At 42.6% G+C, this 13,223-nt stretch overlaps 1 protein-coding gene across 1 annotated transcript in view; it reads right to left on the bottom strand.

The window, feature by feature from the left end:
• hpse (heparanase) overlaps positions 1-13,223 on the bottom strand; it is a 43,245-nt gene that overhangs the window by 13,209 nt on the left and 16,813 nt on the right. Inside the window, exons 5-10 of the mRNA XM_080195042.1 lie at positions 11,709-11,883; positions 11,276-11,323; positions 9,578-9,671; positions 7,764-7,870; positions 6,135-6,249; positions 630-757 (exon numbers count right to left, since the gene is read on the bottom strand). Of these exons, the coding sequence (XP_080051168.1) occupies positions 630-757; positions 6,135-6,249; positions 7,764-7,870; positions 9,578-9,671; positions 11,276-11,323; positions 11,709-11,883 (667 nt within the window). The remainder of the gene's footprint in view (positions 1-629; positions 758-6,134; positions 6,250-7,763; positions 7,871-9,577; positions 9,672-11,275; positions 11,324-11,708; positions 11,884-13,223) is intronic.

The raw sequence follows: 13,223 nt of genomic DNA, 5'->3' as shown, positions 1-13,223 counted from the left end.
TCTCCCCATGTCTGCGTGGGTTTCCTCCTGGTGCTCTGGTTTTCTCCCACAGTCCAAAGATGTGCGGGTTAGGTGGATTGGCCATGCTAAATTGCCCCTACGTGTTAGGGGGACTAGCTAGGGTAAAAGTATGGGGTTATGAGGGTAAGGCCTGGGTGGGATTGTGGTCGGTGCAGACTTGATGGGCTGAAAAGCCTTCTTCTGAACTGTAGGATTCTATGATTCTACCCAAACAGGTGCCAGACTGTGGCGACTAGGGATTTTCACAGTAACTTCATTGCAGTGTTAACGCAGCCTAGTTGTCACATTAATAAATAAACTTTTAAACTTAAATGAAACCCTGTCCTTTAATCTGGGATCTTCCATCATAATTCCGTGGTAACAGCAGCAAACAGTGCAATTAAAATACATCCCAACCAAATTCACAAAATACTCCATAAAAGCACATTGCTGCTGGATGCTGGAATCTGAAACCAAAAGAGAAAATGCTGGAAAATCTCAGCAGGTCTGGTGGCATCTGTAACGAGAGAAAAGAGCTAACATTTTGAGTCCAGATCACCCTTTGCCAAAGCTGACAAAATGCTCCAGGCAGGTATTAGGGGAGAGAAGTATTCAGGACGATTCTTTACCTATTGAGGTTGGTACAATGCATGTACACACGCAGAGTTCCATTGCTGGCAGCGCCTCTGTGCTCAGTGGATACCTTCAGCACCTTGGTGCCAATGAGCTCTTTGTAAATGAGAGAAAGCCAATAATCCTGCACAAAAACAGAAACAAAAGATCACGCACGTGCATTTTGAATCAAGAATCACTAAAAACTAGAATACAAATACTAAACTGTAAGATTTTGAAAGAACCTACAGTCAATGCCAGGATGTGATTCAATCTGATTTGGCAGTTTTTTTGGTTAATTCATCTATCACAGGACAATCATTCACAGGATATTAGCATTACTGGTAAGGGCATTTATTGCCCTTTCCCAATTGCCTTTGAGAAAAAGTGATGATGGTTCATCTTCTTAAATACAATCAAGTTGATTTATGGTCATATGTATTGGGATGCAGTGAAAAGTATTGTTTCTTGCGTGCTCCCCAGACAAAACGTACCGTTCATAGAGCATGTAGGGGAAAAGGAAAGGAGAAGGTGTAAACATAGTGTTGCAGTCACAGATAGACACCAGAATTTTACCACCTCACCCCCCACAGGAATCAGAGCGGGCGAGGAATGGATCATGGAAAGGTCCGTTGACCTTGAGCGGGATTTTATAGTTCCAGGACGAGCAAGGCCATAAAGTCCTGTCCAGGGTGTAGAGAAAGATCAGCTTAACATATGGTAGGTCCATTCAAGAGTCTGGTGGCAGCTAGGAAGAAGCTGTTCTTGAGTCGGTTGGTACATATTCCCTTGTATCCTTTTCCTGACAGAAGAAGGTGGAAGAGAGAATGTTGGGAGTGCACTGGGTCCTTGATTATGCTGGCTACTTTTCCAAGGCAGAGGGAAGTGTAGACGGAGTCAATGGATGGGAGGCTGGTTTGCATGATGGGCTGGGCTACATTCACAACCCTTTGTAGCTTCAAGTGGTTTGCTGGGCTATTTCAGTGGGCAGTTAAGAGCCAAGCACTTTGTCTTGGGTATGGAGTGGCATATATTCAAGACTTAATAAGGCCAGCAGATTTCCTTCCCTGAAGCTTACTAATGGACTAGATGTATTTTTAAAACAAAACAAATAATGTCTTGGTTATTGCACATTTCATGTAAATAATTAAAATTCCTCAGTAGCTGGGTGGGAATTGAACTCATGTCTCTTGACCATTGGTCTAGGCCTCCGGGTTACTAGGCCAATAACATAACTACATGTGATCACATACCCTAGTAATCCTGAATTGAATAAGACTTCAAATCCCAGCCTGGTGGTTTGCGAACTCAAGTGTAAAAAAGGGAAATAAAAAGCTGATTTCAGAAATATTACCACAAAGCTGCTGGACTAATTAAAAAAAACTCTAATTGCTTCTAAAGGTTATTAATCCTTTAGAAAGGAAACTCGCTGACCTTAATCCAACCTGTCTTATATGTGACTCCAGTCCCACACCAGTGGCATTGATTGTGAATTGCCTCCTGAAGCAGCCTAGCGAGCCATTTAATTGTGTATCCAAGTCCATTGTGTTGCTTCTTGGCCTTTTGGCTAAAATTAAACCCAAGATGGGCGCAATGTCTTATCTTGTCAGCTTGGATCTTGTTTGCCTCTCTTGTGGGGACCATGAATTAGATTCAATTTGAATTTGGTTTTTGGAGCAAGCGAGGAGATGGATTCGGGCTTGCCCTGTCCATTCTGTGCATTGGCTTTGTAACTGTAAGAACGGGGTAAAAAAATGAATAAAAATTAATTTTAAGAATCTCCACTGTGTCTCCTGCTGACACAATATGGCTGTCTGCACAAGTGTGCTGGTCCATGCAGACATCACCCTGTGTCCAGCCTGTTTGAAAGCCTTTAAATAGAAATATGTCTATCTTTCAGTAATAGGTCCCACTTTGTTAGACAGTAGATGGGAGCAAAAAAACAGTGGTTTGAGAGACAGAGCCAGAGTTAGGGCAGTGAGACACAGATGGCCAGACAAAATATTGGTTCCAGGAAACCTTGTAAAGTCTGGTATTACCTGGAAAACCTCTATTGGAAGAGACAATGCAGTCTCATATCTCTGTGTTATGGCATCAGAGACAAACAATTTTTACCTCACATTCACCCGTATATAAACCTCAGCACATCTGACAACATCTGTGGGGAAAGAATGGAGCCAATGTTTCTTGTCTGGATGACCCTTTGTCAGAGCCCTGAGCTAGCTCTGATGAAGGGTTATCCAGACTCGAAGCGTTGGCCCAACTCACTCTCCACAGATACTGTCAGACCTGCTGAAATTTTTCAGCATTTTCTGTTCTTGTTTCAGATTCCAGCATCCACAGTAGTTTGCTTTTATCATGTTATAACCCCCTCCTGACTGCTGTAATCTCTGCAGATTTCAGACAGAAATGTCTTAATTGAATGACCTTGTGTAATGATATCTCTGAGCACAGAGCTTTCTAGTTATTTACTTAGTAATTCATGTGAAGTGGAGTGGTATGAGACAGTTTCGTCTGCAGGCTCCACACTGACAACGACTGTCTCCTTGAGGTGAGATCTGGCTTCCGGTATCACTTGGAGAAATCCAAAACTGCACCTGTATAGCACTGGCAACGAATGCAGACATTAAACTCCTATCAGCAACTCAAGAAGCCCAGCTGTCCCATTCTGGAGCGGAACAAGGGATAGGCAATAAATGCCAGTGTTGTCAGTGACGCCCACATTCCAAGATTTGTTTCAAAATTTGAGAACGAAGTGTAATAATTTTCTCCCCCAGTATGAATTCTTTGATCATGTTCTATGTGTCAATGGGGATGCTCATTTTGTCGAAAGGAGCAGATCATGAGGAACCAAATACCAATACATAATATCATGTTTCCTCGCTTAATCCTTCATATTGCTATCTTGAATGTTACTCACAATTACAGGTTAAAACACTTAATATTCAATGTACTTGTAACTTGAGCTGCAATTGCAGATTACATTCTCTACCAAATCAATCATGAAGAACCACCTACAATAGCAATTTTGAGCAAGTTAGAGGGTCTAGATCAGTTATATTCATTCTATTTTGCTTTTTTTTTACTGTTCTCTACTTTTTATTTCTTTATTGTCTTTCTTTTCTTCCCCCCTCCACTCTGTCCCCCTACTTCATCTCCCTTCTCTCACCTTTTCTCCCCCCGCTTCCCCTTTTCTACATTCTGCCTCTGTCCCATTCCCCGCCTCCCCCCAACCCCCCCCCCAAACCTAACATCTTTATCTGTCACAGCTTACAGCTTCTCTGCCTTTTGGCCATTCATACCCTTTATTCTCTCTGTGTCTTTTCCCTGGGTTTCTATGGCTATGACTCATCTTTCATTCCCTCCCCCTGCAGTATAAATATTGCCCACTTTCTATGCCTTTTAGCTTTGACAAAGAGTCACCTGGACTCGAAACGTCAGCTCTTTTCTCTCCTTACAGATGCCGCCAGACCCGCTGAGATTTTCCAGCATTTTCTCTTTTGGTTTCAGATTCCAGCTTCCGCAGTAATTTGTTTTTATCTAGATCAGTTGTCTTTCTCCTTCAGGGGAATAACTGACTTCCAGATGCTATATACACCGTTTACTTGGACTGATATTCAGTATCAAACCACTCATTTTTTATTTATTAATTTGTGGGACACGGGCGTCGCTGACTGGCTTGCATTTATTGCCCATCCCTAGTTACCCTTGGAGGACAGTTGAGAGTCAACCACATTGCTGTGACTCTGGAGTCACATGTAGGTTAGACCAGGTAAGGATGGTTGATTTCATTTTCTAAATTACATCAATGGTTTTTATGACAATGGTTTCATGGTTATCAGTAGAGTCTTAATTTTAGATATTATTTATTGAATTCAAATTTCATCATCTGCTGTGGCGCCATTTGAACCAGGTCTCCAGAACATTGGTTGAGTTTCTGGATTAATAGTCTGGCGATAACACTACTAGGCCACCTTAAATGATGATTTGGGTGCAGGCGGCACCATATAATTTTTCAATTTGTTTCTGTCCTGCAATGTTTCCTGCATAGTTGTGAATTATTGCAATGCTGCAGTGTCTGGGAGGTTTATCATTTATTGATTACATTCTTCCTGGAGACTCCAGGGCAACTCTAGAGAATTGGCAGCCCTGCTTTCACTCCCTACCACTCAGGGGAATGTTCAAGGCTGCCTACCTACAGTAGGATATCACACCCACAATGGCAGAGGGGAAATTACAAACTGCACACTCATGCCCACCATAAAGCACTGTTTGGTTTGATGACTGGTGGTAGCAGTGAACGTTCCCAGGAGAGGTGGAGTGCAGGAATCCCTCTTCCGCACCCCTCAACAACACTAATTAAAATTATAATAGTTATAATTCACCTAACGGTTGGCCTCAAACACGCAAATTCCACCCTGCCCCACCCCCCTCCCCCTACCCCAGCCCCGCCATTTGTCCTTACAACCAGTGAAAAGGCCACTAAACTATGAAACTGCCCAGTCTCATATTCTGAAGGCAACCTATGAGTTTTCAGTCATGCCGGAGAGAACATGATTGCAAAAGAGAAAGAAATTTAATCTCAAATCTCAGTCGTTTTCGAACCCAGGTCCCAGAAGCAGGAAGCTGTAACTCTGTCAACAAGAAGGCTAAGATTGAAACACAGAATCCCTACAGTGCAGAATGAAGCCATTTGGCCCATCGAGTCTGCACTGAAAACAATCCCACTCAGGTCCTATCCCTGCTTAATTATCCTGCTAATCCCGCTAACCTATCACATCCCAGGACACTAAAGGTTAATTTAGCATGGCCAATCAATCTAACCCGCACATCTTTGGACTGTGGGAGGAAGCCGGAGCACCCGGAGGAAACCCACGCAGACATGTGGAGAATATACAAACTCCACTCAGACAGTGGCTCGAGTTGGGAATCGAACCCAGGTCCCTGAGGCAGCAGCGCTAACCATCCCTAAAGCTGACTGAGTGACGCACAACATTTTTCCTGCCTTGACCAAAGAAATTGTTATCATGCGGCAATAGTGGCCAGGGGCAGCAGGTCAGTTAGTTCAGGACCACAACCGATCATAGAAACAGTCCATGGAGTTGAAGCCTTGCCTTAGTTGTTGTGCTAGTACAGATGGCACAGCATGTCTCTTGATCCCGTCTTTTTCTCTTTCATGTACAAAACAGCCGAAACTTTTGGAAGCCCGTGCACAAGAAAAAGTTGGATAACAAACTTGGGTGTCGAGGTGATGTTTCTTTGCAAGAAGTAATAATACTAAAGAAAGCTAGTTATACTTAGGGTTTTCTTTAGTTAACACCAGTGAGGACTGGCTGCTCCATCAGTCCAAGATTCTTTGAGTTAGGTATTGGTTAATCGAGGGACGAGAAAAACCAATCCCCAAAGTAGCTCTGGATATTTAGAATGTAGTGCCAAGTGAATGTTAGCTTTGGTGTTTTGTTTTAATTCTTAGCATTATAAAAAGTAATCTCTTAGTTCCTTAAACCCCAAACAATACATACAGGCAATGGATTAAGCGTCCTGTCCACCAGCTGGTAAAACCCCGCGCCAAACAAAGCCTGTCTGATAACAACATCAATGCCCATTTTAGCCGATAGTCCAAGCTTGTCCAACCACCTGTAAAACATTGCAGAGTAGATGAGGAGATGGGCTGATCAAATGATGCTCATATCCGTTCAAAAAGCTGTCCTTAAAATCCAACATATATTTCCAAATTGTCTACAGATAGCTAACTGTTCACTTGTTTTATTCATTTGTGGGACATGGGCATCACTGGCTGGCCAGCATTTATTGCTCAACACTAGTTGCCCTCGTTCAGAGAGCAGTTGAGAGTCAACCACATTGCTGTGGCTCCGGAGTCACATGTAGGCCAGACTGGGTAAGGATGGCCGATTTTCTTCCCTAAAGGGTATTAGTGAACTTGGGCCACCATAAGTAGACGTAGGCTAAAATGGTGGTTGTTGGGTTGGGGGGTACCTGCTCATAATGCCTAACTCTGTAAATAAATGTAGTGTGTAAGTAAAATAAAGTGTGTAGACCTTGACTTGATTCTTTAGCCACTGGCTTCCTGGATTAAAACACTAAGTGATGAGAGTTAAAGTTTATTTATTAGTGTCACAAGTAGGCTTACATTAACATTGCAATAAACTTACTATGCAAATCCCCTAATCAGCACACTGTGGCACGTATTTGGATGCACTGAGAGACAATTTAGCCAATCCACCTAACTAGCACGTCTTTCGGACTGTGGGAGGAAACTGGAGCACCCGGAGGAAACACATGCAGACATGGGAAGAACATGCAGACTCCACACACTCAGTGACCCAAGCCGGAATTGATTCCCTGGTGCTGTGAAGGAGCAGTGCTAACCGCTGTGCCGTGTTGGAGGGACACTGCAGTTTGCCATCTGAGTTACTTTTGAGCAGCTTCCAAATAGGGGATTCTTGCAAAACTGCAGGGATAAATTAATTGTAATACGCTCATATTGGTAAGCCAATAATGAAAGGTTTTAAGGCCCGGTAAGTGCAAATAGACACAGGCTGAGCACTGAGTGCCCAGGATTTCCCAGTGAATTAGACTTTCACCTCCAGTTTAATTGGCACAATCCAGTCAGACCAATGGGATGAATGTTTCTCAGGCTGTCAAGAGCCTACATCAATTGAGTTTAGGCAACCTCAATTCAGCTTTCAGCGTAGAGCGGGTGTCACAGGACAAAGAAATGTGGAGAAGAGGGGAGGAGTAGTTGAAGAGGAAACATCTGTGCAGATACACCAGGGTGACTTTCTGAGGGTGAGCTCGACCCATGTTTTGGAGCAGGCTTAGGAAGTGTTATAATCTATATCGGGTTTCAGATTCAGATACAAACGATTTGATTTGATTTATTGTCACATGTATTGGGATACAGTGAAAAATATCATTTCTTGCGCTCTATACAGACAAAACGTATCATTCATAGAGTACATAGGGGAGAAGGAAAGGAGAGGGTGCAGAATATAGTATTACAGCCATAGCTAGGGTGTAGAGAAAAATCAGCTTAATATATGGTCATAAATGTATTTACTTCTATGCTAAATATAACAGGAATTAGTCCTCCACAGTGACTTACAGGATAATAGATGTTTCCTACTCACATAAAACCAGCTACATATTTGTCAGAGAGTTCCGGAGCACCCCCTCCAAAAGCTGAACTGGTCTCCCCTAACCAGACCTTCTTATGAGGAACAATTTTAGATGCAACCTGTGGGAAGAGAAGAATAAGAGATCACGTTAATGTGTAGATCGATACTATTATCGATAGTAATATCGATAGTCAATGAGCTGTAAAAAAAAAAATTGGCTCATGACACGCCATGTCTCGACCTCCCATTTAACATTCACTTGAGCCTTGATTGGCAACGAGCAGGACTTCTATCTGCCATTGGAAAACAGCCCCAACTTCAATCCGGCCAGGTACAACGCTGCAGTAGACAGAAGTGGTACTGCTCTGCCTTGAATCAAGTCCCAGAACCGTTACAGATAAGTCCTGGAGTTCCAGAGGCAAGAGGGTAAGAACTGTCCTGGGGAGTTAGGATTGGGGTGATTGCAGTGTAGGGAGCCCTGGAGCTCTAATGTCCTGGAGTTGGGGTGGGGAAATGGGAACTCGTGGGGGCCTTCAGAGTGAGGAGATCCCCTCCCTCACTTCCTGCGCATGATGGGGAAAAGTTTTATTGTCACTTTCCTACCCTACCCACCAGCCTATAATTTGAGGCTTGGCAAGGTAAATAGCCACTTAAGTACCTTCATAGGTGAAAGGTTTCTTGCCCAAGACTCTGTCAATCCAAGTGTGAAATTGCACCTGGGTTTGGGTGAGCAGGTTCCCAAGGAGAATCCATCCACTCAATTTTACGAACTCCCCTCACCCTGCCTCAGAATCTATCTTGGCACGAGTGTAAAATGCTGCCCATTATGCCACAGAAGCTATAAAGGGTTGACTATCTAGATATGATATTGTAAACAACCTGCAAAATGTGAAGAGAATAGAGGTCCAAAGGGAACAGTAACATACTAATGAAGTTCAATATCAAGTTCATAGAATCCCTACAGTACAGAAGAGGCTATTCAGCCCATTGAGTCTGCACTAACTCTCTTACAGAGTAACTTACTCAGACCTTCTTCCCCACCTATCCCCATAACCCCATGTGTTTCTCATGGCCAATCCATCTACCCACATATCTTGGGACACTACAGGGCAAAACCCACCCAATCTGCATTACATCTTTGTTGTGGGAAGAAACTGGAACAACTGGAGGAAACCTATGCAGACACGGGGAGAATGTGCAAACTCCACACAGTCACCCAAGACTGAAATTGAACCCTGTACTACTAACCACTGTGCCATGTGAGATACAATGATCAGAAGTTGTATAAACAAAGGACTCATTTCACAATGAGGGAACAACTTAAGTAAGTGGACCTATGCAATGATTTGATCAAAAGGATTTATAATTTTAAATTGATTAATTCCTCTGGCCAATGATATAGATGGTAGAGTTTAAACATAGTTCTGAAGAAGAGTCATATGGACTTGAAGCATTAACTTGGCCTGTTTCTGAGCTATAATTTTCTATGGTTCTATAAACCCTGCTGCAAATGGTACTTCAATTATTTATCTTTTGCAGCTGATTTTATAATCTTTAGTTATAATTTTTCATTATTACCAAATATCAGGTGGGGTTTGGGGGGTGGGGGGGATGTGCAGATAGAGTTTGAACCATAGAATCCTACAGTGCAGAAGGAGGCCATTCAGCCCATTGTGTCTGCACCGACCACAAACCCATCCAGGCCCTATACCCATGCATTTATCCTAGCTAGTCCCCTGACACTAAGGGGCAATTTAGCATGGCCACTTAACTTTTTAACTTTCATTCATACCTTTAACCAGCTTTGAACACGAACACTTGCTTACCTCAAAAATTTGGTTAATTTTAACCTCAAGGCTGTCCAACACCTGGGGGCTCAGGAAATCCTTCAGCGATGCATTCCGTCCATTCACATAATAACTGGGAAAGGATGGAGTATTTTGTTGAGATGGCATTGCATTTCAGAGGATGAGAGTAATGCAACTCAATGAATGTTTGCCTCCGAGAACAGAAAGAGGCAGATTTAGATCTTTTCACAAGGTTTAATTGCTTCAATTCAGGAGAAATTGAATGAAAATGAAGGCGGTGGGTGCAACCTGTGTTTCCAGAGCTTCTGGAAACCATGGCACACATTACACGCACTTAAACAACATGTCTTTCCCTTCTATTTCTAATCTACCCCCCACCCCCACCTACCAAAATATATCCCTTTATCCTCAGAAAATTGAACAGTACAGACTGAGAGCCTTTTTCATTTTGTCATAAAGGATCACAGATATCATAGAGAGATTTATAGCAAGGACTCAGGCCCTTTGGCCCAACTTGTCCATGCCAGCCTTTATTTTAAACCACTAAGCTAATCCCAATTGCCTGCGTTTGGCCCTTATCCCTCTCTACCCATATAACTGTCTAAATGCTTTTTAAAAGACAAAATTGTACCTGTCTCTGCTACTACCTCAGGCAGCTTGTTCCAGACATTCATCACCCACTGTGTGAAAAAATTGTCCCTCTGGACCCTTTTGTATTTCCCCCCTCTCACTTTAAACCTATGCCCTCTAGTTTTGGATACCCCTACCTTTGGGAAAAGATGTCTATCTCCCACATTTTCCCCCACATTTCCTTCAAGATCCCCATCAGCCAAAAGGTGTATCCATTATTTTTAAAATTTGTCACTGTGTCCACTATTACACATATTAATCATCAGCTCTGACAAAGGGTCATCCAGGTTGGCTATATTCTCTTTCCACAGAGGCTGTCAGACCTGCTGGTATTTTCCAAAATTTTTGGTTTATATGTTTGTCAAGCTTCTGTGTCAGATGTTGTAGCTTTTTAAACTGTGTATTCAACTTCTCATGTAGCCTTCAGGTCTGATGTTCCTTTGTTCTACAACTCGCGTTAACATGAATTGATAATACTGAATGTCCTTCTGCAATCCAGTTTTAAGACGGCAACTGCCTCAGTAATATCAGCCATGGGAATTGGAGAGAGCAAGCAGCGGGGCAAAAAAAGTTTCATTGACCCCGGGTGGGATTTTCGGCTTTGGGGCAAGTGAAGCCACAAAATCCCACCATCATCTCTAAGTCATGCAAATATCTTCAATGCCCATTATCAGTCCTCAGAGCAGAGAAGCCTAATCCCAGTTATTAAATCCAGTTACCCCACTTTATACTCCCTCCAAATTCGGGACATTTCCCCATTTGGATCAATGCCCAGAGCATTGCAGAATTGTCAATGTGAGGGTACAACAATGCTTGTACTAATAGCACAGATCACCTCCTGGACTTGTGCTGTATTCCCGATTGACAAGGGCGATGCTGGAACAGCGCAACCTGTGCAATTGTCCAAACCCCAATAGGATCCAGTGAATAGTAAGGGCCCTGGAGTGAACACTCCAACCTGCAAGACACAAACTGGCTATGTTTGAAGATTCTTTTTGCTTTTCTCAATGACTCTTTATGTTGAACCAACAATTTCAATTAATGCTGAAATATATCATTTCTTGCAAGCACAGAAAGGTTACCTACTGGTGCCAGGTGATTGCATCAAGGACTTTTCCTCCTGTTTTAAGGAACCTATGAAAAAATAAGGGGAAACATTAGCTAAAAATGGAATCCTACAGTGCAGGAGGCCATTTGGCCCATTGAGTCTAAACCAACCATGACCCCACCCAAACTCCATAACCCCATGCATTTACCTGGCTAGTTTTTTAAGTGCACCTTGATTTTTTTTACCCTTTGGGGAATTGTTGGGAAGTGCTGGAAGGATTTCCGAGTGGATTAACAGTCTGTTGAATAACATTATGAGCACTTCTTCCATGGCCAACAAGTCCTGGCGCTGGACTTGAATCCAGGGCTTCTGGTCCAGAGGTAGAGACACTACACACCCCGCCCTCGGACTTCCAATATGGGCGGGCCTAGATGCTGGAGCAGATGTTTTGAAAATTGACAACTAACTCACCCTTTCAGCAAGGCAACTGTTGCTCGTTTCCCAGGCTGCCCGATATCAGGTCCATAGAGCCCTGTGTGGTTGAAGATCCTGAATGTGTGCAACAGCCTATACAAGTGCTCAAAGTCTTCTCCAAGTTGGGTGCCATGAATTTTTATGTGAGCCTTCTTTCTAAAACTGTTGGGCTCTGTGAAGACAAGTTTTAAAAAAGAACTTTGAGTGACAAAGTTGCATATTGTCTACCTAATCCCTATTTCCTCTTTTTTTACCTGGTCAGGACCAATAACAATTTGTGGCCATCTTCACAGAACCAAGGTGGTTGCGGTTTCGGTAAAAGGACCTTAGCTATCATGCAGATGTATGAAAAGATGTAAATGCTAACTAATTGTAGTAGCAGCATCGTCCGTCTAGTGAGAGCGGAATCTATTCAAAACTTTCGGCTAGGTGTCCATAAATTTACTGCTTGAATGTCATCCATTTACTTCAATGATGGAGCGTCCTTAACCCTATGGGTTAGAGAATTCAAAAGATACACAAGAAGTTCTTCTCAACTCAGTCCTAAATGATTGACCCCGTATTTTGAGATTGTGGCCGACCAAGTTCTAGATTCCCAAGCTAGGCAAAATAATCTCTCAGTTTCTACCTTGTTGCTTCAGAATTTGATTTATTGACACATGTATTGGTACACAGTGAAAAGTATTGTTTTTTGCGTGCCATATAGATAAAGCCTACCGTAAATAGAGAAGGAAAGGAGACAGCACAGAATGTAGTGTTAGAGTCATTGCTAGGGTGTAGAAAAAGATCAACTTAGAATTAGAACAGAGTTTTAAAAGTATAGAACGAGAGTAAAAGATAGAATTCAAGGGTATGCTGGGCATAGCTCTTAAGAAGTCACCATGCTCTGGTGCCCTCTTGAATCTGAGATTGCCTCCCACTCTTCTGAACTCCAGACAGTATAGGCTCAATTTACTTAGCGTCTCATCTCAACCAACCAAATCTTCACTTCTGCCGCCCCCAATGCAGGTATTTGCTTCATTAGTACGGAGTCAAAAACTACACACAGTACACCAGGTGTGCTCTCGCCAAAACCCTGTGAAGTTGTAGCGAGACTTCCTCACTCTTGTGCGCCAAACCTCTTCCAATAAAGGCCAACATACCATGTGATTTCTTAATTGCTTATTCTATCTGTAAGCTAACTTTTGAGTTTCTTGTACAAGCTCAGCCAAGCTTCTCTGATCAACTTTTAGAAGGAGTTTTGCACCTTTTGAAAAAATATTTAGCTTTTCTGTTCTTACTACGAAAGTGAATAACCTCATACTTCATCGACCAACTTATTGCCCATTCGCTTTAACTTTATCTCTTTGCAGTGTCTTTGGGTCCCCTCAGCTAACATTCCCACCTAACTGAGTATCATCAGCAAATATGCATACATTGTCCTCTGTCTCTTCATCCAAGTTATTAATATGTATTGGAAAATGAACGTCATAAACATGTTCCTGAGATAAATTTTTTCATGATTTATTCCCT

The sequence above is a fragment of the Carcharhinus amblyrhynchos genome, chromosome 1 (assembly GCF_965287045.1).
Source record: "Carcharhinus amblyrhynchos chromosome 1, sCarAmb.v2.hapA, whole genome shotgun sequence".
NCBI lineage: Eukaryota > Metazoa > Chordata > Chondrichthyes > Carcharhiniformes > Carcharhinidae > Carcharhinus > Carcharhinus amblyrhynchos.
This window is presented reverse-complemented; position numbering and strand designations above follow the sequence as displayed.